Source organism: Alligator mississippiensis, chromosome 5 (assembly GCF_030867095.1).
Source record: "Alligator mississippiensis isolate rAllMis1 chromosome 5, rAllMis1, whole genome shotgun sequence".
NCBI classification, from domain to species: Eukaryota; Metazoa; Chordata; order Crocodylia; family Alligatoridae; genus Alligator; species Alligator mississippiensis.
The window spans coordinates 32,005,968-32,033,702 of record NC_081828.1 but is presented as its reverse complement, the minus strand read 5'-3'; the positions used below and the strand labels follow the sequence as shown (position 1 = coordinate 32,033,702).

Genomic DNA, 27,735 nt, shown 5'->3' with positions numbered 1-27,735 from the left:
GGTAGTAGAATTTGACAACTAACCTCCTATAACCGTTGATTTAATAAGAAAAACTCTTAGGTTGTTTCCTAAGCAAAAATTGTTATTCCACTTATCTTTAATGTAGTTTCCATTTAAACATTGTTTTTGAACCAGACATTCTTCTGTCACTTTCCTGAAAACCATTTTTTTCTGTGGGCTGCTGGGTAATAGGATACTTTTCATCCTGCAAATAGAAGCTTCCCCAACTAATTATTAAACAGTCTCGTAGCATATAGAAAATAAAAAAATAATAGTTGACTGCATTGACCAAGATTAATGTATTTTTGATAAAGTGAAAGAAAACACTTTGTGGTGTTATGGTAACATTGAGGGAGAAACAATTATAATGGTTTCTTTGTCTGGTAAGTGAGGAGTTTAGTATTGTTTCACTATGTTTTCTTTCCTGCGATAACTAAGATGTTACTTTGTTGATCATTTATTTAGCACAAAGATTTTAGCAAAAAACTTCAAATCATTAACTTTCATTATTGATTGCGCATCCAAAGTAATGAACATAAAATGCACTGAATAAAATGTTTTGTCTAACAGCTGTTCAGTGGTGTGTTTTACCACCTTTTCTCCCAGCCTTCATCAGCAGCCTAATTTAGTATTGAGCCTTTTACAGTCTTGTGGGTAAAACACTTTAATTACCACTTTGTCAACTAGACTTTTTTAATTCTCCTTATTGGGAATGTTGCAGGCTTTGAAACTTCTCAACAGAATTGTGCTATTCAAATCACAGGATTGTATTTTGGGGTTAGGAAATCATCTGCATAATGTGGAGATCAGGAGGAAAGTGATAATAGGTGTTAAATCCAGAGAAGCTTGCAGGGGGTTTCAAGTTGCCCCCCTCTTTTTCTTTCTGAAATTAACATGGTTTGGCTCTAAACAGTATGTAGAGAAGTAAATAGTGGTTAATTTAGATCTTTCTAATATACTAAACAATTGCATCAATGCAGTGAATATATTTTAAACCATCTTTATTACAGAAAACTTTTTACAACGCTTTGAGAATTTCATTTTTTGAAGAGAGAACTGGATTATAGTTTTCTTTTGAATGATAGGTATGCCTGTGAAGCTTAGAACGTGTGTGCATTGCAATACGACGTTTACAAGTGCTGTTAGCCTGTCCAACCACTTACGCGCTTATGCACGAAAGAAGAGTGCTGGACTTTTGACTGGGACAGGTATGTTTTGTTACAGATGTAAAAAGCAAGTCTGTCTATGATGCATTTTCCTCATCAGACTGGACAAAATCATGTTAATCCAAAAAATAGTTTTGAAGCTTTCTCTGATGCACAAAATTTGAATTTCAGCAACCCGTAAGCATATAGCTGTTGCTGTTTGTCCATTTTTCATGTCTGGTTTTCATTCCTACTGACTCTTGAATTTAGCATTCCAGGTATGTAAACAAAGCTGTAAGCTGTGGAACTTTCACTCATACCCCAAATATAGCTACTGGCCCTTTTTTTAAAGGGACAGGACAATTTAAAGTATTTGGACAGGTAATTTTTACCTGTCCATCATTAGATGCCACCCTTAGAGTAGTAGAGTTGAAATAGATGAGTGATTTTATTGCTTATACAGCTAAGAGTATATTGCGTAGTTAGTTTCCCAGTGGTTCACAGAGCCAGAATTGTTTGGTTGTGGGCCTATGGGATGAGCTTGGCCTCTTGCAGGCTCAGATCATGTGTTGTATCTGAGGCTACTTTTAATATATTTTTATTAAAATAGCTAGATCTCATGCTGGATAGAGTCCCTTGAATATTTTGTATTATGATCTAGAATAAGATGTAAAGCCCTGATCCTGCAGATGGTTGTCTATACGTGAATTCTAGTACTTGCACAGAGCATTACAGAAGTCAGTGGGACTTGTTGTGGGCTGTAGTGGGGAAAAAGGTGTGAAAGGTAGGGAAACAAAGGGATAGGACTGAGGAAAATAGATGAAAAGCCTAGAATATGCATACCTACTAGGTAATAGGAAAGGCATTGGGTTATCACTATGTAGAAAAACAAGTATAGAAAGTCTGTATACTAACTGATAAGAGGCAGTGCCCCCACATCTTAATCCACAGATATACACAATATACTATAGTGTTTTATATTAATTATTTTCAGATTTGTAAAACAGTGGTGTCAAACTTTTTCTGTGAGGAGAGCCAAACATTTTTAATTATGGTTTGTAGACTGGGCCCGTGAAGGCAGGGTCATAGGATTTAAAAATGAATCTCTTGTTAACAACAACAGAAAGTTTGGACAAAGTCTGCAGGTGGTATATGTTGGCACTGGATTTACGACCCAGTCCTGCCATCTTGTTTTAGGCAGATCCAAATCCTCAGACTGACCATAACTTTTTCCATTTGATAATAGGCAAATTTTATTGATAGACAGCGATAGAAGATAAGAGTAATGCAGGAAAAGTAAACAACCCCCCTCTCCTACCCCAACCCTACTTACCTACCAGTTCCAGGGTTTTCACAGGGCAGTATGCCTGGCCAATATGTGAGCGTCACCCTGTGATTCTTTACTTGAATGTCAGGTATCTGCAGTCTTGGAGGTTGAGGGCCAATGCCCAACTCCTGTGGGGTGGACGAGACAGACTGGTGGTGTGCCTTCTGCCCACGCCCTCAAGATCCCCCCTGCTGCTCTAAAAATCCCTCCTTTTGTGTTCTTTCTGTCATGATGACTCCATTTCCAGGTACTGTTGATTGGTTCCCCTGTGGTCGTCATTCTGTCCACATTCCATCCTGCCAGCACATCCCTTTGTTTCTCAAACGTTATCATATGCGTACATCTTAATTTGGTCATTCACTGGTGTCTTAATTGAGGATCCCCAGCCTTCTGTTTTGGTCATTTCACCAAAACCAAAAATCCCAGGTGCTTTGCAGCTGGTCACTGTGACCCAGTGCCAATTCTGCAGGTTCCTTATTTCTTGTTACGAGTTTTCAGGACATGTTTTCAGTTTTCCAGCCTGTCTGTCTCCTGGCTTCAGATACAGTCTCCGCCTTGAAGGCTGAGAACATGAAACTTTATCACAAATAGACTTTTAGAAACCAGTTAACCCTTGCCATTCCCCTGGACCATTGTTATAATGCAATATTTACTCTACCTACAAGCCAGTTCCTAAAAGCAAGTCTCTAAAAATCATTTTCTAGCCATCAGTATACATTTATTTTATAGAAGTATATGGGCCTTAGGTAGTACTTGTTACATTTACTGTTTTCAGAATCATTCAGTGGAGAAAAGATGGAGGCATTTTATTGCCACAGTTTGTATTAGAGTTGTGTTTATAAAGCAGGGGTGGACAAAATATGACCTGCAGGCCCCACCAAAAGAATTGTATCCTACCCAGCCCTTCTGTCCAAACCATTCCCACCCCCAACATATCTTATTGCGCCTTGTTCCCACTCTTGTGGGAGAAAAGGCCCAGCCAGTAGCAGCTTCTGGTAGGGCTGCTACTGCAGCCGCCCCGGAGTACCTGCTTGGTTTCTCTGGTAGGGAAGGAGTAGGGGCTGAAGGGGAAGCTGCAACTGGGTGGGGGCAGCGATTTGTGTGGGGCTGGGAGCAGCGCGGAGCCCATGGCCAGGGTAGTGGCAGAACTGCAGAGCTTGGCTGGGCAAAACACAGGTGTGAGAGGCGGTGGGGGGGGAGGTTGTGGGAGCACCCCACACACTCCCCCACATGGTGCACAGCCAGCAGAAGGAGCAGGCAGGGGCGCTTGAGGCACTCGTGCCCTGCGTATGCACATGGCACCAACCAGCACTGTGCATGGGGGTGAAGAGCGCGGCATGCCTAGTCCACCTCTTGTTGGGGCTCCACGCAGCACGTGTGCAGCTCCTGCACTTGCACAGCACCGAGGGATGCCCCGCACTGGCTGCCTTCATCACTTGCTGCTGTGCAGGTCCCAGGAGTCCATGTGGAAACAGTAGATGGGGGGCTCCCTTCACTCCCGGCAGAGTCCTGGGACCTGCACAACAGGGAGCAGGGAAGGCAGCCGGCTCCAATGTGGGGCTTCCCCTGATGCTGCATGAGTGTGGGAGCTGCACATACACTGTGTGGAGCCCCCATAATAGAGGCAGGCTGGGCAGGATGGGCTCCTGACCCCATGCACAGCGCTGGCTGGAGCCATGCGCCACTGCCTGTACAGGGCATGAGCACCCCGAGTGCCCCTGCCTGCTGCTGCTGGCAGCAGGGGCTGCGCATCATGTGCGGGAGTGTGTGAGGAGCCCCCACACACTCCCCCATCTTCCCTCACACACCCACACCTTGCTCCCACAACCTCCCCACATATACACCCCCCCATGCCCCGCAACACACAGCCTCACCCCCCTCTGCCACACTCCCCCACACCCTACCATACACACACATACCCCCCCCACACACTTCACCATACCCCACTCCCCCCACACACAATATACAAGAGTAAGACTTTATTTTTGGCTTATTATGCAATCCCCTCTATATATGCTACTCAAACACAAATCATGACAAATATTTTTTTCTGATAAAATTAAAATATATTATAGTAGGTGTTTGACTTCTTGTGTGTGATTTTCCTTTTTTTTTTTTTTTTCTGGTTCCAAGATGGAAACCCTCCCTTTCCAAAAGGAGTATTTCCAGGTGGCAAGCAGAGGGATTTCCAGTGGCAAAGGTCATGGGTTGTGGGGGTGGGACCCCCAGTCCCAATATGGCAACCAGGGGGTGAAGCAACTGTCAAGGGGCAGGGCTATCCATGCAGCCCTTGACAACTCACCAAAACTCGTTAAGTGGCCCTCAAGCCGAAATAATTGCCCACCTCTGGTTTATAGGGTTGGTTGGGTTAGTTTTTTTAATTGATTTTTTTTTTTTTTTACCTTTTGCTTATCTATAGTTATTCAGCTTGTAGAGACAGTTGTCATTACAAAAGTGTTCACAATTGCACACCTAAATTATTAGAAAATACAGCTCTTACAGTTATGTTAGATTTAACATCTTAACTGGGGATGCGCAGTAGCTTAGGACAATGGTTCCCAAACTGTGGTACATGTTAAGTGGTACGTGGGCTGGGGGGAGGGGCTGCACACACCCAGAGCCAGCAGCAGCCTGCTGCACATGGCCTGCTGTACATGGCCAGGAATACAGAACCCACTAGGTAAGTGTGTTGGGGGGGAGGGGGGTGCAGATTAAGGCCTCCACCGTGAAGGAGGTAGGGGAGCAGAGGCAGGGACGGGTGAATGGGCCCCTGGGATGGGTGGTGCAATGGTCAGAGCCCGGGCAGCTCATCCAGGGGCATGGGGGGGGGATTCCCACCATTGCACACACCCTGGGGCAGGGATGGGGGGCACATGCCCCCCCCTGGTTCTGTGCATGGGGCAGAGGTGGGCTGCTGCTGTGTGATGGCCACTGGCCTGAGAGCCTCGCGCGATGCTGTGCGTCTGCCGTGTGCTGGCTGCACTGCATTCTCTGCCTGCCCAGTGGTGGCAGGCACATGGCATGCGGTGCACCTCTGGAGTCAGCTGTAGCTCAGTGCAGAGGGCAGCAGCAGCCTGCTGCTTCTTGGGGATTTTCTCCCCTCAGGCCAGCTTGCCCTGTCTCTGTGGCAGGACCAGCACAAAGGCGGCCTGGGCCTTTCCAGGAATGCAGGGGGGGGTCCCCCTCCTGTGTGCACCCCAGGGTAGGTATGGGGGGCATGTGCCCCTGGATCTGTGTGCAGGGCTCTGCGCCACGTAGTGCTGCCTCTGGACCTGCATGGGATGTGAGGACCTCCAGAGGCAGCAGGGTGTGGGGGCCCTTCTGCTGTTGTACTCACCCTGGGGCAGGCATGGGGGCACATGCTGCCCATGCCTGCCCTGGAGTGCGCACAGCCCCTCCCCACCCACTGCCGCTGCCTCATACCGCATGCTGGCTGAGTGCCTCTGCCTGCCTGGTGGCAGCAGGCACATGGCATTCTGCCCAGGGAGTCCCTGCTGCAGCTCTGGGGATTCTTCACTGCTCGTGCTGCACCTGGTGTGCACAGGCCAAGCAGGGAGCACCCCCAAGCCTTGCGTCCTGCCCCAGCCAGGCGGCATTCCCCTGTGGGCAGGACGGCTGCACCCCACCCGCGCGGAGCTGCACGGCCTGGGCCAAGCCCCACCTCCGGTGCTGCTGAGCACCCCCACTGTGGCCTGAGTCTGTAGAACCCTGGGACATCCCCCCCCCTCCGCCCCCCCTCCTCTGGCTGCTACCTTCCCAAGAGCCGGGCAGGGCCAGCCTGCCTGCAGCAACGCCCTCTCTGTCTTCTCCCTCCCTCCCCCTGCCCCATCACAACATGCTTAAAAAAGAATACACAAGAATAAAGGTAGTGTATGAAGCTTTATTTATTGTCACCAGGTTTAGAATTTTTATAAAACCTGGTATTTACTGTTTAAAAAACATTTATTATTATTAACTGTATTAATGTGCAGTGCGTCCTGCCATGTACCCAGTTTTGTTTTTCTGATGTGCCCACAGTCCGGCACCTTACAGGGTATATACATTGTGGGGTTTTTTTCAATATTCTGGCCAAAAATGTTGCCTACCCCTGGTTTACACTCTTTTTTTTCTAATTTAAAATTGTTTCATATGGCTACCATACCTGATTAAAATGTTCAGTAACCATAAAACATTGTTTTATGTTGTTTTAATACATAGTTTGTTAGTAGCTATGTGTATGAAAAAATTGCTGCTGGTACTTAAGGCTGTATCATTTCAAATTGGTGGTACTCAGTCTGTCAGAGTTTGGGAACTGCAGGCTTAGGCGACAGAGCAGGAGTTTGGGATTTAGAGATCTGTGGGTGATCTGAGATTCACTTCACCTTTTGTATGCCTCAGTTTTTTCCCTTCTATAAAATAGAGGAAATTGACTGATTTCCAAAGTGCTTTGCAACTTTATTGTTGAGCAGCACTGTGTAGAAACTGGATATAATACACTACTGAGATTGTGGACAGCTCATATTTCGTAGACATATTTTAAGCTGTTGGCAAACTTTACCAAAACAGCTGAGTTTTCCATTATTTGCACTTGAAAGTTTTTCTTGCTTCTGGAGTTAGAAATGTAATTTTGTAAAACCTAAAACCCTTATGATCTATAGAGTACGAATCTGATCATGAAGAACTTAAGTACCTTTAAATCTGACACAGACCATAGGTTGATACCAGCAGTGTAGAGAGTTTAATTGTATTAGAAGACCACGTAAATAGAATGTAGTTTTACTTTAATCTTCATAGTTCTATGAAGATTAAATTAATCTAAAGATTAAGAAATAGATCTATATCAGTTGACTGAAAAAGCTTACAGGAGCTGAATATGGTTTCCATTTGATGGTTCACAGTGTACAGTAAAGGTACTGTACTGGTGTGTGCATTTGTAGGATGCTCTTAGCGATAGAGGACCTGACTAGAGCACTCTGTTCTTGTTGCAGTGCAAGAACCCAGTTTATGCTGTTAGAGAGACGGGGCTCAGTGTAAAAAGAAAGTTTGAGATGAGCATTGTCTGCAATTAATTGGCTTCAGATTTCAGGCAGTGTGAATGTGCTGATTTTGTTAGAGATTTTTCCAGCTTTCATAAAGCTTTGAGGTTACTTTTTTACTACTTTGCACTTTTAAAAATAAATATTACTATGACAGTTAAATAAATTATTAGCTGAAATTGTGTCCTGGGTCCTTGCTTTAATTACCTAATTTTATTCAAACATGAACTCTAGTTCCTATGTGATAAGACAGGTTCTTTGGGAACTATATATGCTTTGCTTTTCAAGAAAAGAAATACAATAATTCATGCAGGCTGCTTTCCCAGGACTGCATTACCTTATGTATCCATCTTGAGGAAATTTCATTTTTTTTCCCCACTACTTGACTGTGTATATTTTCAGTATTCATATTATCATAGGACTTTTACTAGAAGATTCTGCTTTCTGGTATTTTTCAGGATATTTAATTTAATCTTGTCCTGTAGAAAATAGTCTATTGCAGACACTATTCTTTCAGATTTAAAATGCTGAATGTAGAGAAACAGTTGCCAGTGCTTGAGGAATGAAAAAAAGGCCCAGTCTCCAAGCAAGATTGAAACTTGCTAGGCTCTTGGCCATTGAAAATAAACTGTTTAATTACAGATCTGATTTGCCTGGATGGCTACCAATTATGGTTGCATTGCTTTGTAGCCATAGTCACAAATGACTGGCTAGGTCTGTTTGTATGTACGGTTGCCTGATTTGCATTTGCAGTGTTTTAATTGGAAATCCATTTCAAGAACTTGATACAGTTTTTCCAGCTGTAAAATACACGTTTGCACAATCTGGAAATTGTTGGAGTCCTTCACCTCTAGAAGATGCCAGGTTCCTTTCTCCTACCTATTTTTGGAAAAAGTCTGGAAGATTACTGTCAGCTCCTGGAGTCTTGCAAATGACAGCTTTGTTCTTCCTGGCAGTCAAGGAATGGTAGACAGACTTCTCCAGCATCTTCAAAGTACATAGTTCTCCTGTTTTTCCCCTTCTGAGGTCTTGTACACCAAGGTTCTCCTTCTGTCTCCCCAACCTTCTCTTTGCCCTTCTACTTTTTCTCCCCTGACTTAAGTCCTCTTATCCCTGTCTGTTACTGGCTTTCATCACTGCTTTCATCCTTTTCTTTCTGCTCCTACAGATGAGAATCCATTTGTTTTTTTCTGCTGCTGCTCTTGTGAAGTACAGCAGTGCCTACTTGTGCTCCCTTCGAGCAAAGAGGATGAGCAAGAGATACCGTCTGGAATGTCTTTATTTTGCAGTCGTGATATTCATAATTGATCAGCCAGCAAAAAATGAGCAAATGTATTAATATTGTCAGGAATATGGAATAAAATCCTCTGGTTTACAAATTACTGTAGGTAACAATATCTTGATGTACATTTGAACCATACTAATTTTCAGTAATAACTGGGAGAGACGTTACAAATGACTGAATTTTGGCAAATTATCCAGTAAGCAAAGAAATAACAGATGGGTAAGATCTGACTGTTTAATTGTAGTGTGGTTTTAATATTAATATTTCACTAGGAAAACTTATTTAAGAAAAGTATTGAAGTCCCAGTTAGTCTTTTTTTTGTGCTTTTGAAGTAAAGAGAGCACCTCCAATTAGTGAAGTCCTAATGTTATACATTCAATCTCATTGAATAAAAAGACCCGCAACAGAGATCATAATGAGTTTCCTACACAATTTATGTTCCCCATTCATATTGGGTATATATTTTAGTCTTCCACCTCCATCTGTTATGGTGTTTCTTGCTAAACTGTCCCTATGCTCCTACCTAACACATTCTGTTAAAAAAATATATATTTTTAATGGAACTTCAGCTCCTTAATATGATATTTTCAAATATTTAATTATCTTCTTCTGGTTTTAAAATTGGTTGTTCTCTGCCTTCTGGCATGTGGAATCAGAGGTTTTGATGAAATGGTGGGTCTAGTTGGAGTGCACACATCTTTAAGCAGCCGCAACTTCCACAACAGGGACTTTCTTTGAAAGGAAGAGGTGCATTTCAGAGAGACTTTTATAGAGAATGGGGTGCCTATGACAGATCATATCAGCTTCTATAGATTACATCTCCCTAGCCACAAAATAGGCATAACAAGTAATGGCAGTGCAAGCTTTCTTACCACTCTCTGACAAATTGCCTAATCCTAATCTTAAAGGAACTACCATGACTCTTACGAGGATACAGCATTTTAGGCCACTCTCCTGAGAGGGTTTACCAGCCTGCTGCTTGGGGGGGAGGGGGGCAATAATTTATGTGGAAACTGCTAGGAACTAAAGGTAAACTGAAGTAAAACCACCCAATCAGCACTGTGATCCCAAAATCTTATGTAGTAACGTAGGTTTGATTTTTACCTAACAGTAAGGCTTGAAGTGGCCTTTTTTCTTTGCTGGGTTCCATTTTTGGGTTATTGCATTGTATCACTATAGCACAAGACCCAGAACAGCATGTGAATGTGTGCATATGCACATGTGTGCACAAGACTCTTAAGTGAATTTACTAATATCAAGTGCTTAAATGATTAAAGCCAAGTAAGTTTTGCAGTCACTGATGATGGTTCGTTCTCTAGTCAAACTTTATCAAAACTTTTATTCTCTCCTTTCGGATTCACTGGCTGGGACTTGAGCATGTTTATGCTGTGTTTATGCCTTAAAAAATACAACAGGTGTCCTCACTGAAAGTAGGGGTAGGAAATATCTCCTTCAGCTCGTAGCCAGGTTTAACATTTGCATTGCTGTCCGTTAGTTGTTTTCTGTCTGTCTCTTGCTGAACTAATCCAGTGTTCCAGTCTCTGAGAAGGACCATGTATCAGTGGTGATCAGATATCCTTCCTTTACATCTTGCATCAAGCCTATTTTCAGTCTTAAGTTTTTCATAATTGGTCCATCTAGTAGGTGAATGAGACCATATGGGTTTTTTTCTTTCCCTCTTTTTCTTGAACCTCTGTAAAAATCGTTTCTTCAGTGCTGATATTTTGTTAGTTTTATATCAATGCTGATATTTTGTAGTTAGCAGCTGCTAAGTGATCTTGGAAACAGTTTACATGGATACATTGTAGTTTTAGTGGCTCCCTAGTTTTCCTGTTGGTTCCAACAACTGCTCCCTTTCATGTGGCAGCCTACAAGGTTCAGAGGGGCGAAGCTACTGTGATCATTTCCACCTTGGTCAGATGGGCCAAGGGTTAGGCTACAAGTTCTCTACAGACGCATTAGTTCCTAGGCTTCAGTACTTGGTCTTCTCTCTCCAGAAGGCTGTTCTCAGGAGAGGCTGGTACCAATAGTGTGGTGTATGAAATGTTAACCCATTGATTTAATGGCTGCTTCTCCTGTGAAACTTATGCTTTTCTAAAACCTGCGAGAGATATACTTCTTTATTATAGAAACTAGAAAATGTGATTGAGCACAAAACATTTAAGGACACCGCCTGCTACCTGGAACACGCTTTCACTTTTTCCAAGAGGATTTAAAAATTCTTACTGACTTTTCTGTCCAAATGTCTATTAATTTAGTGCCAACAAAGAGAACACTGTAGTGTCCCATCTCCTAACAGAATTCCTTCAAGCCTTCTGTGAGTCACTTTCATGCTTCTTTTGTACACTTCTGGTGTCTTAATTTTAATTCTCTGCTCCCCTCAAGTTTTCTCCTTACTTTTCAGTAACTTCCCTCGTTATTGTTTCCAGCCAGTTTGCAGCTGTCATTTTATTCCTTCCTCTCGCTCATTTTTCACAGCAATATGATTATTTGAAGGTATTCCTCCACCTCAGTCAGGAACTTGTTTCTGTGTCCCCCTCTGAACAGCAGGGCTCTGAAGCTGTAATGACAGGGAATTGGAAGTACAGAATTTTTCACTTTCTTTCTACTGGGAGGGATTTAGGATTGGTGCTGTCCCATCCCTTAGTTTAGTTTAGATTACTGAGCTGAGACCTGGGTTCAGAAGATGTGCTTGTCTGGAAAGAGCCTGTGTTTAGCTTCATCTGTGCTGTAGGGTTGCTGCTACCTTAACAAGGGCAGCAAAGCTGTGGTATGGATGCAGTCTCTGCTGGCAGGAGTTTTTCTGTCACCAAATTACTTTCTAACAACAGTTGCATCTTCGTTAAGGGTTTTGCTCTCAGAGCTGTGCTTGGCTACAAGCCTTGTCTTTTCATGCATGTAACCAGCACTGCTATTCCAACAGAACATTTTGGGCTAGGACAGGGTCTTTCTGAATGTTAAACTTTTGTAAAAGAAAAATACAAAGCTGCAGTCTTGTGCTTGAGGTTTTCACAACTGATGTGAAATCTTAAGCAGAGGAGTCTTTGTTAGATTGCTGAGAGTAGTTAGTTGTCTTTGTGACATTTTCCTATGGTGTGGTGAAGCAAACTTGACTTGTAAAAGAGAGAGACTGCAAGAATTAGATGCTGATAGTACTTCTGTTACTTTGGGATTTCTGTGCTTTTAGGGTCAATGTTCTTGCTTTGCAACAGGGATATAGATAGAGTTCCTACCCTTCTGAACAACTCAAATTTGCACTTCTTGGCTATATTGGAAGATTGTGTTGTGATTATAATGTAAACTTCAGTTTAAAGTGTCTTCCCAACTTGGGTTGTTCTGAGAATTTTCCCTGCAATGATTCTTTGTAGACTTTTATTCCTTCTCCCCCAGAGGGTCCAGACGTTCTTAATCCAAATTGAATCTACGTGCTACATGGTTACATATATAGTTCAAACAGCTGGTAAGAAAATGATTCAGCATGCAGCCTTGCATCACTGCATTGTCCTGATATCTACAGACCTTTTGCAATGGGATAATAATGTTTTCTTATGATTTCTTTTAGCATTCAAATAGACAGGAGTGTTAAGGAAGCTTCATCTCAGAATTCCATAGAGACAGGACAGGACCAAACCTTTTTTCCTCCCATTTGGCACTTTTATGATGAGAACAAGTGAGCCAGGCATTCGTGATGATGTAACAGATGTACACAAGTATCCCTTGCAGATGGAAATTCTCACTGATGTTAGTTTGAAAGATGTAACTTGATTGAATGTATGTGTATTTTTACAACATAGTTTGAACTACAGTAATGAATAATGATTCTGTGTCTGAGATGATGTTAAGAATGAAAGGGAATTATAAACTGTCATTAAGTAATTCCATATCATTCTACAATAAGGGCATTCTTACATATGTAAGCGCTGCAGCACCAGGTGCTTTGAAAAGTGCCTGGTGCTGCAATGCTTGCAGTTGTATAAGTGGCGAAATGCACGTCAGCTCTGAGAAAATGGCAGTGGCATGCTTTTGAACTAAAACACCATCTTGGAAGTGCTGTAGTTCAAAAGTGAACTGCCACCGTTTTCAGCATGCTGCTGTGCATTTCGCTGCTTATACAACTACATGCAGCACAGTGCAGTTCGCCTCAGCTCCTGTGCAGAGCAGACTAGATTAATTGAGTCTGCTCCAAAGCGGCGGATCTCCAGTGCATCTTGGGACAGAAAAGTATGTGTATAAATGCCCTAAGTTACTAGTGCTGGCTGGTAATAAGACTTAATGTTTAAGATCAGTTATGACCTGGCTGATATTGCTTGTTTTCATCTATAAAGATCTTAAATAAAAAACAAACAAAAAAAAAAAGTTACCTGCATTTTAAATAATCTTTAGAGCTTGATGCATGTTACAACTTTTATTAATTTAGATTGCAATTCAATATGGCATAATAAGGGGAAATAAATAGTGCTTTTCAGCACTACTATAAATGAAAGTTTTTTAACTATCTCTTCAGTTTTAAGACTGACTTAATTTTTCAATTTTACTTATGGAGATTTTTCTTGTTTCTTCTCAGCTTTAGACTGTAAGCAAAAGAAGTCAAGATCAAGATCTGGAAGCAAGAAAAAAATGCTGCCATTACCTCATAGTGCTGATGAAGTTTACATACTCCGATGCAGGTATATGCATGTTCATTGCAACTGGTTACTTGACATAATTCTTCTTTTTTTTATTTTAAAGAGGTTATAAATTGTGGCTGCTTATAGAAAAATAACTCAAGTGAAGTTAAAGGATGTATTTCTTTGTTTTGCTTAGTGCTGCCCAAGTTCAGTATTAGTTTTAACCTAAGGGTGCTCTGTTACCTATAGGGGCACAGGCAGCAGCCTACTGCTAGTTGTAATCCCAATCAGGCACTGATGCCTGATTGGGGAGCAAGGCCCAGCTGGAGTATATAAGGGCTGGGTCCCTGAACTGCACAGCAGCAGTCTGCTGCCAAGAGCTGGAGGGTCAGCACCACTTGGAGGTAAGGGCTGGAGCTATGGGGAAGGAGGAGGTCCCATGCTCCTGGGCATGACCTGAAACTGCACCCTTCCGGGGAGTGGTGACCTGGTGGAGCTACCTATTGTGGGGTAGCTCCCCAGAAATGCTGGGCCAGTTACCTCCTCAGTGAAAGGCGGGAAGGGGCACCTGAAACCCCCAGCCCCCACATCCCTAGTGGGTTGTGATCTGAGATGGGGGAACCCAGGCTCACTGCGAGCTTGTAGGCCCAGAGCTGAGACTGGGAGCCTAGCTGATAATGTGAGTATGATAAGGCCTGGTTTGAGGCCAGGATAGAGAACCCAGTGTAAGGGCGCTGGGATCCCAAGCTCCATTGGGGAGTGAGAGTGGCACGTGAGATTCTGGAGCTTGGATCCCAGTGCTAGCTAGCTGGAGGAAACATCTACAAGGTGTGGGATACATCAAGGGGAGGTCTGAGCATGTACAGAGGCCCTTGTCATCAGAGCAGGTAAAGAGCAGCATCCTGCCTGATTTAACATCTGATAATCTGGAACATAGAGGCATGGCAGGAAAGATGGGCGAGTGGTTTGACCGGAAACAAGTGGGTGGACGTAGATTGAGATTGGCCCTGGGACGCCCACTTGTTACACTAAGCAAGAGATTTTTGAAACAGTCTTATTTTTTCAACAGATTTTAGGCTTCCACTTTCTCAGATGAAAACTTTTGTTGTGTTTCCTACTTCAAAAAAACCCAGCTCTGCTAAAGGGAAAAGATTGTTAATTACAGCAGGACAAATGAATAGGCAGACCTTGTAATATACATTTTAATCTTGTGTTTAGAAAAATCTGAAATGCATAATCAAAGAATAATATATTAACCTTAAAGTGTTTAACTGAAAAAAAAAGTAAATTCTTATCATATAATGTCTTCAATAGTGCTAACATATCTTAATGAAATTATTTTAATTTGCACAGGTTTTGTGGTCTGGTCTTCCGTGGACCTTTGTCTGTTCAGGAAGACTGGATAAAGCACTTGCAGCGACACATTGTCAATGCAAATCTTCCACGAACTGGAGCTGGCATGGTTGAAGTCACATCACTACTTAAAAAGCCTGCCTCAATTACTGAAACTTCATTTTCTTTACTGATGGCAGAGGCAGCATCATAGAACAAACATTTTAAATTTGAATTGGGTGTAAATTTGAAATACTTTGTCATTTTTTTTAAAGTTGCTACACTAAATTATGTTTATAAATCCTGAAGCCAGAAAGATAGGGAAGGTGAATTACAGTAACATCAAAATAAATTGAGTACTTAACAGTTACAGTAAGTAGTCTTTATATTTTATATAGGGTGAAAGATGTGTTTTTAAGGTTTACTATGTTTTTGTCAGTTACTGTGTTCACTTATCAATACAAAACCATTACATGTAAAGCAGCCATTTTTAAATTGTTGCACATGGGTACTTAAAGACAGATTTTATTAAAAAAATGAAAATAAAACAAAACCATGTTCTCAGCAGTGTTACCAGAATCAAGGCTCTGTTTATTCCAAAAAGACTTGCATAGTAAAATAAGATATTATTATATTTTGTTTGTATGTATGTAGTGTTTTGTATAATACCAAGAACTGCTAATACAATTTACTCAATTTAGGGCATTAAATATCATGTACTTCATAGTTCAAAAGACTGTTTCATTCAAATAGGGCAATTAGTACTATTCTATCTAGGTGTGTAAGTGTTTTTTTTTTTTAAATCACATGAAGCTTTTTTGTACTAAAAAGTGGAGGGAAACTTGTTTAAACAAATATTTCTAAGAGAAATATGTACATAGTACTGGAAATTATTTGTGGTAAGGAAATATTCTTTACTTCAGTTGCATTTCTCACTGACAATAAAGCGGTGCATCTATGCTACCTCCTACTTGTCAACAAAGATGGTATTTACCCTTACATCTGTATCATAGATTCAAATCTAACTTCCTTTATTGCGAAGCATCTTTTTGTTAACACGTTTGTTTCTTTATGAAAGTCTGACTTGCTTACAGAACAGTTTGCCTCTGCTACTTTATTTAACACTGTAGAAATGTACTAATAAGCATTGCTCACTACACGGTTTAGACTAGACCTTTTCATTTATAATTCTGTTTAAAAAAATTATCATTTTAGCAAATTTGACCACCAATTGAAATGTTTCTACATATGAAGAGAATGTTTACAATTTAAATTTTAGAACTTGTTTTGGATGTGATTAATATGTATGAAACTGTGTAACACTATGCTCATGCTAAGGACCTACTTACGGAGTTACTGAAATAAATGTGCTGTGAGGATGGAAAATATGGTGCAGGTGTCTTGGTCATGATAAATTTGTGTTTGTTCATTTAGCCTGTCTTCAAACATGATTTAATTTTTAATCAGTAAATCAAATTCCTCTCTGAATCAGTTTTGTATGCAAGTAACATTTCATTTTATTCATGTAGGGTAATTAATACTGTAGTTAAGCCAAGGATATGCATTGATATTTTCTGTATATGTAAATAAAGTTAAAAGCAGTTAAAACAAGAGGAGTATTTTGGTAGAGTATATACATACCTCACTGCCAGTGAAATTGCTTTCCTATGGTATATCTCCTTACCAGAAAAATCTCTAAATAAAAAGGTTTAAAGAAAATCTGAATGTCTATAATTTGAAGCATTTCTTGTTTGCATTTTGTGTGAAAAAAGTTTGTGTGAAATTGATCTGTTTGGCTTGAGATTAGGATCTACCTGTTAGTGATCCTAAGTAAAAATACAGCAGTGGTTCTCGACCCTTTTAGACTCAAGGCACCACTCCATAATTTTTCTAAATGTAGTGGCATTCTGGTTGAGAACCACTGCGGGAGAAGAACCCAAAAGCTTGAAGTGAAGTCTTTCTCTCTCTCAAGAAAAAAAAAAACTATCCTAAAATGAATTTTAAGAAAGGATCATTGTGTAAAAACTGCTTCCAAATTGAACTGCACAAAGCAAACCTATGTGGCTCTGTTGCCTCAGTCTCTCACGTATCAGGGCTTCCTGTGCTACTTGTTTGGGGCCAGGCAAGCAAACGCACAGCTCATCTTGGCTCTGTAAGATAACTTCTGGTGCAGTCCAGGCTGCCTCCCTCAGTTGGGGGAGCAGCAGTTGCTATGCCAGTAAGAACAGTCCTTGTGAGAGATGCAAGCACCGCAGGCAGGGCCTAAAGGAGCAGTTGTAGGATTCCACCTTCTTACAGGTTTGTTTAAACCTACCTTTGTGATGGCTTAACTTTGAGACCTTCCTATGGAGTGCATGCTCCCCTCTGTTTTGCAGCTGGTAGTGCTGGGCAAAACGGGGTGTTTTCCAGGCTTCTGCACATTCCCTGGCACAGTGAGGTCACTGGGCTTGTGCCCTGCTCCCTGAGTGACGTGGTCTTGTCCCCTCTTGGCCCTTAAAGAGGTAGTGCTGTTACAAGCTCTGCCTGCAGAGGTGCGTGCACCTACATGGTCCAAGCTATCCTGTGCAGGGGGCAGGGAGAACAGGCTGGGTGGTTTGGCTGGCTCCCTGCTGCCCCATCAGTCTTCTGTATTTCTTTGCACCTTAGCTGGAGATCGCTTAAGGGAGCAGCCTGCCAAAGTTGCATTCTTTAAATAAATAAGTAAATGGTCACTGTTCTTCTGTATACCAAAAACAGTTTCAGATTGGAAACATGGGGCTGATCCTGTGGTCAGATTTCTTCTGTGTGGAATGAGCCATTTGCGCTCTCTGCCCCTACCTGCTGCATTCACTTCCTAGTCCAGCAGTGCACATGCCTCTGCATGGGGCAGTTTTACCTGGCTGTGGTGGCAGCAACTGCAATGCCATGCACAGCACCCTTGAAAGGGTCTTGCAGCACTGTAGTTGAGAGCCACTGACTTTCAACAGTGCATCATATTCACAGATACATTACATTCGATTGATGAGAATGTGAGTAAATAGCTGACTGGCACAATATGCAGTATGGTGGGACAGAGCCTGACAGGCTCCACTCCCTCTTGGTAGGTTAATATCAAGAGAGATTGTGCTGTATATTAACTGTGCAATTCACTTTGGGTTAATAAGCCCAAAATTTGGTATAGTCTTGATTTCTGTCTTGGAAAATGATGCCATTTAGTAGATCTACAGAACAGAGAATGTGGGCAGGCTCCCGTGCCTGTATAACAGCCACCTACTTCAGCGGGTCTTCACAGAGCTACAGCACTGTTCCCTCTGCCCAGCACTGTAGGATTAGGGCCATATTTGGTATGGCATTAGAGTTTGGTTTTAGCTGTGGATACTGGCAAGCAACTAAATGTTTCTGAAGTTTTAAATGTTTTCCAATGGGATTCCCTACTCTTGAGTGTGACGTGCTTTGAAAGTTAGTAAAGGATTTGAAACTACATTTTTTAAAAGACAGGTAAAACTAGCTGAGAACAATGAAATTCCCTTGTTTGGGAAATGCTTTAAGGAGTACTTATTTACTTTCATCACCAAAAGATGCTTGTAAAAGGACCACATTCTGTGGCTAACTAACTGGTAAGTTCAGTGATGTGAGCACTGATATTTATCTAGTGTTTCTAAGTAGGACTATACAGTAAAGCCATACCATCCAGAATTTAGCTAAAAAAAGTCTGTTTGGAACAAAATAAATACAAATACAACAAATCCAGAGTGTAAACACTAAAGAGTAATTTTTTTTGTAATGCCTTAACATGTAAGGCTGTGTTTTGAGGAGCCATGAGGGTTTAATCTTAAAATACTGGCAGGAGAAAGAACTAATCAACTTTTAGAATCAGGCTTTTAAATTTGAAGATTAATGGCTAAACTTCTGCTTGGCTTGATCAACAGCTACACAGTTATTTGCATTTCTTTGCATTTGTTCTTTTTCTGCACCATATTCTACAACATGGTAATTTGCACTGCCCTTCTGCCTGTTGTTTTTGGTGAAGGCTCACATAAGCAGTTGTTTCTTGGAAGGATATATATCAATTTTGAAAGGGTTTCTAAGGTACTGTGGGTAGCCTGGGGATGTGTGGGGGGGAAAAGCACATTTTTTATGAGCCTTCCATAAAGTCCCATGGCTTCAGTGCCATTTCCTAAGCCAGTTCTGAAAACAGAAGCCATAGTTAATGCTTTACTTGAATGTCTCAAAGAGGCTTATACTAGAGTTTTTGAAGAGATATGCTAGAGTTTTTTGGGAGTTGGACTGGATGACCTCCTGTGGTCCCTTCCAACCCTAACTTTTTATGATTCTAAGAGCAATTAAGAAATCTCTGAGGCAGCTGCTGGAAGCAGGTGGTTTGTTTGGCCAGACACTGCAGAAGCTAGGAGTTGAGCAGCTCCCTGACCTCATCTGGGTCCTATTGCTACTTGTCCCATTCACAATATGCACCAGGTGTACCGTAATCATTAGGACAGAGCTGCTTGGTTGACTTGGGTCAGCCAGCTTTGCCTGTGCAACCTGAGGATAAGAGAGAATTGTTCTAGAACTGTTGTTGACTTCACTCTTGACACTGCAGTGCCAAACGGTGAGGATGAGACACCTGCCCAGCAAGAGGAAGGTGCTTATCCGGCTATCCTAGAATTATCAACTGGAGGGAACCAGAAATAATTGCTTTTGTAGTGAAAGTATGTACAGGTTAATACCTTGAGGGGACTTTGATTTGAGTTCCAGACGTGCCTGAAATAGATTTAAGCCAGCAGTCTTTTCAGGCTGCAGGCCAGAACGACCCCACTCAGTGGCAAGTGAGTAGGCGCTAGGACTCAGCTGCTGCTTCTCTCCACAGTGGCGTAGGGAGAGGTCCTGCAGCTGCTGCTTCTCCCTGTGACAGCATAGGGAGAGTGACCACAGGAAAGCGTGGGCAAAGTCCCATGACCACAGGACATAAATTGCTAATCCCTGATTTAAGCAGCTGAGTTTTGTGAGGTGTTCCAGATGCACTGACAGAAGTACCACGTACCCATTCTGTGTCCCAGTCTCTTCCCAGGCAAGCCCAGGAGGTCTACTAAGTCCTTCCACGTAAGCATGTATTATGGGAAGATCATTAACAGTTACTCGGGATCAGAAAGGTGCATCTTGTGGAATCATATAAGGCTTGGCTAAAAAATTGCAGTGATAGAAACAAAACCAGCTTGTAGACTGTTATAGTAATGTGTTTTTTTCTGGTCCCACTGTGAATCCCACATGACACCCATACCCAATAATTTCTTCCAGGGCTTGTTCATAGATTAAGCTTTAACATGACCATGTTGCATAGTGAGCAGGAGCAGAATGGCACTGAATAGCAAGTGCTTACATGTATTAAGAGTGTTTGTGATACAGTAATTATGGACTGGGATAAAACAGAGGCTGTAGTTAACAACACTCCATTAGATTGCAGTTTTTAGCCTGGGAATTGGTGGGCTGTGTTACTAGTACATCAGTTATATTTCACAATTGTATTTTGTGGGGTTGTAAATACATTACAGAGAAGGTAGAAAGCATGGAAAGTATTCAGTGTGTTATATTAGACCATGGTATGATTTCACATATATAAATGCAATATGTAGATGCCACTGCTTGGCTCATAGGTCAGCAGATTCAATGTAAAGGAAACATTTTGGCCATATTGCTCCGTGTGTGATCTCCTGCAATAAAATATTCCAATGTATTTTTTTGAAATGTTGAGTTGTTGTGTGGCTTACTGAATATTTTCCCTGTTTTCCCTGCATGGCTTCAATTGTATGGCATGTCTAGTTCCACCAGCAGACCTAACCTGGAACAGTGCCCTCTGCAGCTGAAAGGGAGGCTGAGTGACCCAAGATATTTTCAGAAAACTGAAATGGGTGAACCGAGAAGAGTCCAGCCGGATATATGTACTCAGAACTGGAGATAAGGAGTTCAGTTTGGTAGAACCAAGGGAATTGGTGTACGTTGCTGCCCTAACACGAGGTTCTGTTCTTCTCATAAATAATGGAGTAATTCAGAGAAACATGGACACCTCTTTCCCCCAGATGCCGAGCCTGCCAGATTCACTTCACACTGGTAACTATCTCCTGAAGAGGATCCTTGATCCTGAGCTAGCAAGGAGTTGCTGCTTCTGTGGGGAGAGGTGTCAGCATGGCCAGCGGCTGTCAGATGTATGAATCTTTTCATGCCCCGATATTGCAGCTGCCACTGCTGTTGATCCCCATCCCAAGCAATGGTGTGAACAGTGGCTATGGGCTGTAAAGAAGGTCTCTGACACCTGGCGATGTTAATTCCCTGGCTGCTGACTGGACCTGTGGCAACAGTGCCTTGTTTCCATGGCTTGTTTGGGGAGACTGATGAGAAAGCTCTTGCCCCCACTCCCTGCTACCTGTGTTCTGGTGCCCACCCTTCTGTCAGTGCCCAGGACTCATGCCGCACTTGCCCACCCTTAGTTAGCTAGTATACTAAGTTATCTAGTGTATATATTATTGCTGGTAATTTATCAATCACCTCTCAGAGCAGCTGTTTGATTTTCCCAGCTGCCTCTTCCTCCTTCCCAACTCCCCCACTAATATCTTACTGCTATCCACAGCATTTTCAAGCTTTCTGGAAGAGCAAAAATGCAGGAGCCAAACAGCCTCCTTATAAAGTGAACATATTTTCCACAACAGCCAGACTGCTATTTTTTCTCTTGGCCTTACCATATGTTGTAGCTTAAGCCTTTAATTTCCTGGCACCCTTGTCTGGTCCTGGTTATACTAAACTTGGCCATCTGGTCACCCTGCATCGCCACCTCTCTCCAGATTGAAACCAGGGTCTGAATATTGTTCTTAGGCCAGGAGACAACCCTTTGACTGTAAGAAAATTTCCTCTTATGCCATGCTTTCATATTCACACAGAAGATCCTTGATGTCTAAGTAGTGCAGGTAAGTGTTTTTGGCCATCGTGACCTCTAGGTATTGGAATGCAGGACCCAGGCCAGATAAGCCACCAGACAGCTGTGGAGGATGGAAAAGGACTATCTGCATCACTTGTACAAATACAGCAGCAAATGCTGTCTGTCCTACCCACACTGTGGAGCCCAAAACAGTGGTTAGCTTAGCTGGAAGCAAGTTCAATTCAAATGATGATTGGCATGGAGGCATCACTCTGAAAGCATGGCTTGCATATGAAGGCAAGGTTTGTTACAGTTGATTTGGGGAACCCTACATGGGGTCATGGTAAATTTTTCTATGGAAAAGGCCACAAAAATAAACATTATCAGTAGTTGTGAGATCTCCAGGTCTTGGAATTGCCCTTAAATGAACTCTGAGTAGGATGCAGGGCCAGAAAACAGATTTTCTCCCACATTTCTAATAACAATATTTGAATTCTCAATAGCATTGTCTAGCTCAGTAAAAAAATGCTCCTCAGAACTGAGGCTTGTATAACAAATGTTAATTGCTAGTTGGATCACTGCTTGTTGAATGCAGCATTTAAATAAAATTTGGGGGGGGGGTGCTGTAATCTGATCTGTCACAATGATCTGTGCTCTTTGGAATGTTGTAGTTGGGTTGTTCTTCAGATCATTGGGGTTGCTACATTTTTAGTTCTGGTGATATATTTATTTTACCCAGCTACAGACACAAATCATGTTTAAATATGACTGTAACACATTCAAATACAGCTTGTTAATAACTTAAGTTGCTGCTGCAATAGTAACTGCCAAAAGCTTCATTTCTTGGTTAGTTCAGACTCCAGGTAAGGGAAATGGCTGACAAAGCAGAGTGAGTTACCTAGATTAAGCTGCATTTAAGCTGAATAAGGAAATGCATGTCACCCACATATAAACTCTGCTCACTACAAGACAGGTAGACTTTCAGCTACCTCTTCCAGGTAAAAGTTACCTTATTGAAGATGAGAGGAAAATGCACTTATGTGGATGCTGAAGTTGGGAAAGGCTTAATAAATCATCTGAAAGGGAAACTGCAAGCAGTCGAAGATGTGGTTACCATAAGGTTACCACTTTGTTGTGCTCCATAAAATCTAACACCTGGATGAATTTATCATTTCCTTCAAAGTTTAGCGTGCTTGCTGAAGAGCCACACAGTATCTCTGCCCTAGCTGATGCTCCAGAAAGCAAGTTTGATTCCAACCTATAAAAATAAAATGTTGTGGCTTGGCCAAATACAGACTTTAGCTCCAAGTCACCAGAGATAAAAGGCTACTATATTTATCTATTTTGCCACCTAGACTAATTTTACTGTCACTTTTAAAAATGATGGCATTGTGATTAGTCACATTGTGAATTAATGAAACCTCCTCTTTATCATATTTTAGCACCAGCCATAGCCTTGACAGTGATGAGGCCTCAATTCAACATCTCTTTTTCATATTAGGACTACAATTTCCCCCTTAGAGGTCTCTTCTCCCCTATTAGATTTCTGCCATTTTGTGTCATTTTCTCCAATTGAAACAATAGGCAAGCAACCCTCTCTATTGAAACTAATGGAGCTCTTTGATCTGGCCATCAGAGGATGTTAATAGAGCACGCTACTTGCCTTACTGCCCCAGGACCCAAGCAATCCCTGTTTATAGCCTTCTCCCCCTTAGCCTCCTTTGTTCTTGGGATCTTTTCTGGTCATTTTTCTTCCTGTACTGGCTTTGATCTTTTCTTCTTATCCTTCTGTATGTACTCGTATGCCTTTGGCTGCTACTAGTCTCTCTAATATGTCAGGACAAAAGCTTTGCTTACTAATTTTATGGGGAAAGACTGATGGGATATAGTTAGTGTGGATACCTGTTACTTATGGCTTATTACTTATTTTGATAGTCACTTTTTTTCTAAAAATAAAGTAGTTCCTGTTTCACCTATAAATAGACCTCTGCATCTATTTGTTCATGCTTTAAAATAATTTTTGGATAGATTATGGTAATAAGAAATTGGTAATAACAAAAGGGTCAGAGTTGTAATAATTAGTAATCTAGATGTTTATGATGCATTCTTGTTGTTCAGTCTGGTGATCATAGTATCTTGCTTGATGAATTTCCTTACTTAGAATGAGACAGATGAATGGAACATTCCATTTTCTCTGTTTCTGCATTCCTTAGATATATGCAGAAATTGTTACCGACAGCTATATTTAAAAGAGGGAAATAACTAGGAAACTGAACATTTGATTGAATTATTTCTGTGAGCAAGCCCTTTAAACAAGGGAGAACTGATATTTTCACTGGGAGACTGAATGAAACATTTTCTGAACAAATATTAGTGATCTAGAATTAAAGTGGCTGTACCTGTAAATAATGAATGCAATAGATGTCATGAAATTCTCCATACTAAATTAAACTGTGATTTCAGATTTTTATCTGGCGAGGTGCCAAAAGTATCTGAACCCCCCACTGCTAGCAGCAAACAAAATCAGCAACCTGCAGGTTAGCTTAATTTCTTTGCAGTATGTAGCAGCTGGCACATAATTTAATAAAGGGCAGGGAGGGGGGAGCACTAACTTTAAATCTCCACTCTCTGTAACATGTGTTGTGCATTGGAGTGGGTTATAGATGGTGTGAACCAGTGAGATAGAAAGGCACTTTGTGTTGCTTTAAAAAATTTAAAGCAGTGGGCATGTTGCAAAAGAAAGATGTTTAAAGTTTAGAGAGAGACAGATTAGAATGATAGAATACCAGTCCCCCAAACAGCCAGGTTTACAACACAGCACATACTCTCCGTGTTTTCATCTGAAGTAGTATATTTTCTTATGCTACTTTCTTCTAGACTTCATAACCTAAAATAAGGTAGAATTTTACTTCTTTCAGAGTTCTTGGACCAAAATTTTAAAACATGAATGTCTAATGTTAGGCACCTAAAAACACATCCTGATTTTACAGGGGACTGGTTGTGGCCTGTGAATGCTCAGAATCCTTGAGAATCAGGCTGCTACTTAGTTGCCTAAATTCAAATATAGGTGCCGTGTTTCATGTTCTTATAGTAGAATAAATTAGCTTAATCTTACCAATCAGCAGTGATATTGGTGTTATTACTACACATGGGTTGAATAGTCCAATTTTCTTAAAATCAAAATAACAATAAGAGTAGTAAGTAAAAATTGAACTAGATGTATTCAGAACTTCAGGTATTTCATATGCTAGCTGCCTGGAAAGACTGGCACATGTCTGTATGCAATTAATGTTTTGTACTGATTTTTGTGTCTCAGATATGTTAGCCACCATTCTAAAAATGTCACAGCACATAACTGTGATTTTCCTTCTCCCAAGAAAAATATTAACTGTGTGGTTTATAATGAAGAGGGGTCCCATAAAAAATCTAGGTGTGTAATGGATATAAGTATGTGGCTGGTTTCTCTTATATCTGTTTCTCTTTTTCTCTAAGAAGGTCCATAGAACCCACTTCCTAGATTGGAAGTGCCCTGTGCTATGCTTCATGCTTCTTGTTGACTTCAGTGTTATTCTCAAGGAAGTAAATCAAGTGAAATAGTAAGTATACTGTCAACCTTCCAATACTCTGGAGTTTTGTTTTGGTCAGGAGTCAGAATTATTTTGGGGATCTCCTTTAAATGGACAGCTACAGAACAGGGGACAGACTATGAAACTGCCATACAGTTTGGAATGGTTGACTCATTACTGGCTAGCTCTGATACTGGAATGGCAAGTGATGTTCAAGGCTATGAATTAATGGGCTGTACCAGGACTACAAGAGGCTAGACCACGCCTGATTCTAGTCTTTTGCTTTCCTTGGTACATGTAGTACATTCTCTACCTCTTTTGTTTTTAATTTTCTTTTTTACCAAGTGAGTCTCTGAAGGAAAAAAGATAGTAGTTGGGAAATAGAGCTGTGATGCTTCTCTTGCTTAATTCTTGTTTGACATTTTCTGATAATCAATTATCAGAAATCAGTGAAACATACCTCATTTAAAAATTGTCTTCCAGTTAATAAATTACAGCTTTTCATTGGTGGAAGATGAAAAATTAAAAGAATAACTGAGACATGCATAATAAGTTACAGATCATTAACAATCACTCAGTAAGTCAAAAGCATGAGAGAGTAATAACACAGTACTTCGTGAAGCCTGCCTCAACTTCATCAGGTATGTCTACAGTTTCTAAAATGTTGTATAAGTATAAATAAGAAGGCAGGCCTCGCAATAATACTTATTTTGTAGGGTGGAAAATATAAGATAAAGAAAGAGGATATTCCTTCATCATGGTATTTTCAACAGGATTGTGAACATTTTATGTATGAGGGGTTTCTGTATAGGGGTTTTATGTATAGGGGTCATTTTCTCTAGTATAAATAGGGGCAGCTAGTTGTGGCACATCAGTGCACTGCACTGCAGTGCACTGAGTCTAGCAATTAGAATGTAGCCAGACAAAATCACAAGGGGGTATGAAAATAAAAGAAAGCTTTAATGTGATTTAAATACCGTGACGGAGTTGCATTCAATGACAGCCTGGTCACCAAGTACAGTGCGACATCATCCTCTATAGAGATGTATTCCTGCAAAAGACTTCTGCATCAGCCATCTGGCTCAGACTCTATAAGCCCAGTTCAGTGAATGACACATCACCCAGTGGGACTTACTAAATTTGCTTAAACATAGGCGCATCATCTTTTCATAACAAAAGCTTGAATATGGCCCTAATTTATCTAATGTGGGAGTATGCCATAAAACATGAATAAAGCCAAGCTATAGCATGGATTGGATGCATACCTAGCTCATCTAATTCATTGCGCTCACTTATTAGCAGGTATAATTGAAAACATTACATTTGGTGTGTTACATAGATTGCATAGAAGTATTCCATAATTGTTTGAGGAAGTTGGTAAAGGTATGCTTTAAATTCAGGTTTCAGGGGGCCTAAAAATAGAAGTCAGGTAGATTCACAATCTTTTTTTTCTTCCTAGATTTCGTTTAGAATGGCCACTTCTCACTTGCTTTTTGAAAAGGGGGCCAATAGATCCCTTGACTCAAGCTTTTCCTGCTCTCCCCATCTCAAATAAACTCAAATATTCAGTGATGTCTTATGTCCTGACCATCTCCACTATCTCAAACTATTATATTAGCCAGTAGGCAATTACAAAATTGTTTTAGTTGTTTTCACACCTCAGCTACAGCTACCATTCATCTGAATGCTATTCACACTTGGGAGTCTGGAACTTTTTGTGTACTGGGTTTTATAGATTTCATAGATATTAGGGGCTGGAAGGGACCCTGCGAGATCATCGAGTCCAGCCCCCTGCCATAAGCAGGAAGTCCTCTGAGGTCAAATAATCCCAGCAAGTTAAGCATCCAAACGCCTTTTGAATGGGTCCAGACTAGGTGTTGTTTGTTAACATTTGCTATACCAGTCCTTGAGCTGAATGGTCCCAAACAGCACAAATGTAATTTCTGTCAGAAATCTCAGTCCAAATGCCAATGCCTGATTCTCAGAATCTGCACCAAGAAGTGACTTGTGTTAGGGAAAGATAGAGGGCAAACACGTTGTGTGCAAGTGTTCCCCATGAAATTAACAGCATCACATGACTAGTAGCACAGTACTTTTTCAAAGTAATCAAACTTTGTGTTCATGCCATGTAAAATAAATTTATAAAACTGTACATTGCAGCAGCATCTGGTGACTCCTGCCTTAATATTGCAACCCTAAAAGCAGAACACTGTGACACACCATTAGCTAGACATTTTACCAACATAAGTGATCCATATGGAAGCACAGAAATATGAGATTTGTTACAATCAGTTACAAACTGTCCAGTAAATTGATATATTAGGATTTCAAGCCACAACAAATATCTCTTAAACTCTATTGTTATAATGAAATCAGTAAATAGTAGCTTATCATTTGTGAATGTCTTGCAACTTCTGCCAAGATTTTGATGCTGCTAAGGAGTAAGTTAATTGACTCCCATAGGACTATGCCTGGAAGTCAGTGTTGTCAGGAGCAAGTCCTTAGTAGGCATTATCCTATGAAAACTTGGATTTATCTGAGATACTTATGGACCTTCATCCCCTCAGTAGCT

The 27,735-nt window shown here is 41.2% G+C and overlaps 1 protein-coding gene across 5 annotated transcripts in view; it reads left to right on the top strand.

Annotated features, from left to right (window-relative positions):
• The window catches only part of ZNF644 (zinc finger protein 644), an 84,619-nt gene extending 68,189 nt beyond the window's left edge, over positions 1-16,430 (top strand). For all 5 annotated transcript variants that reach the window (XM_059728038.1, XM_059728036.1, XM_059728037.1 and 2 more), the window contains 2 exons: positions 13,337-13,439; positions 14,733-16,430. In XM_059728038.1, coding sequence (XP_059584021.1) covers positions 13,337-13,439; positions 14,733-14,925 — 296 coding nt within the window. In that variant the 3' untranslated portion in view covers positions 14,926-16,430. The remainder of the gene's footprint in view (positions 1-13,336; positions 13,440-14,732) is intronic.
• Positions 16,431-27,735: the final 11,305 nt, after the last annotated feature.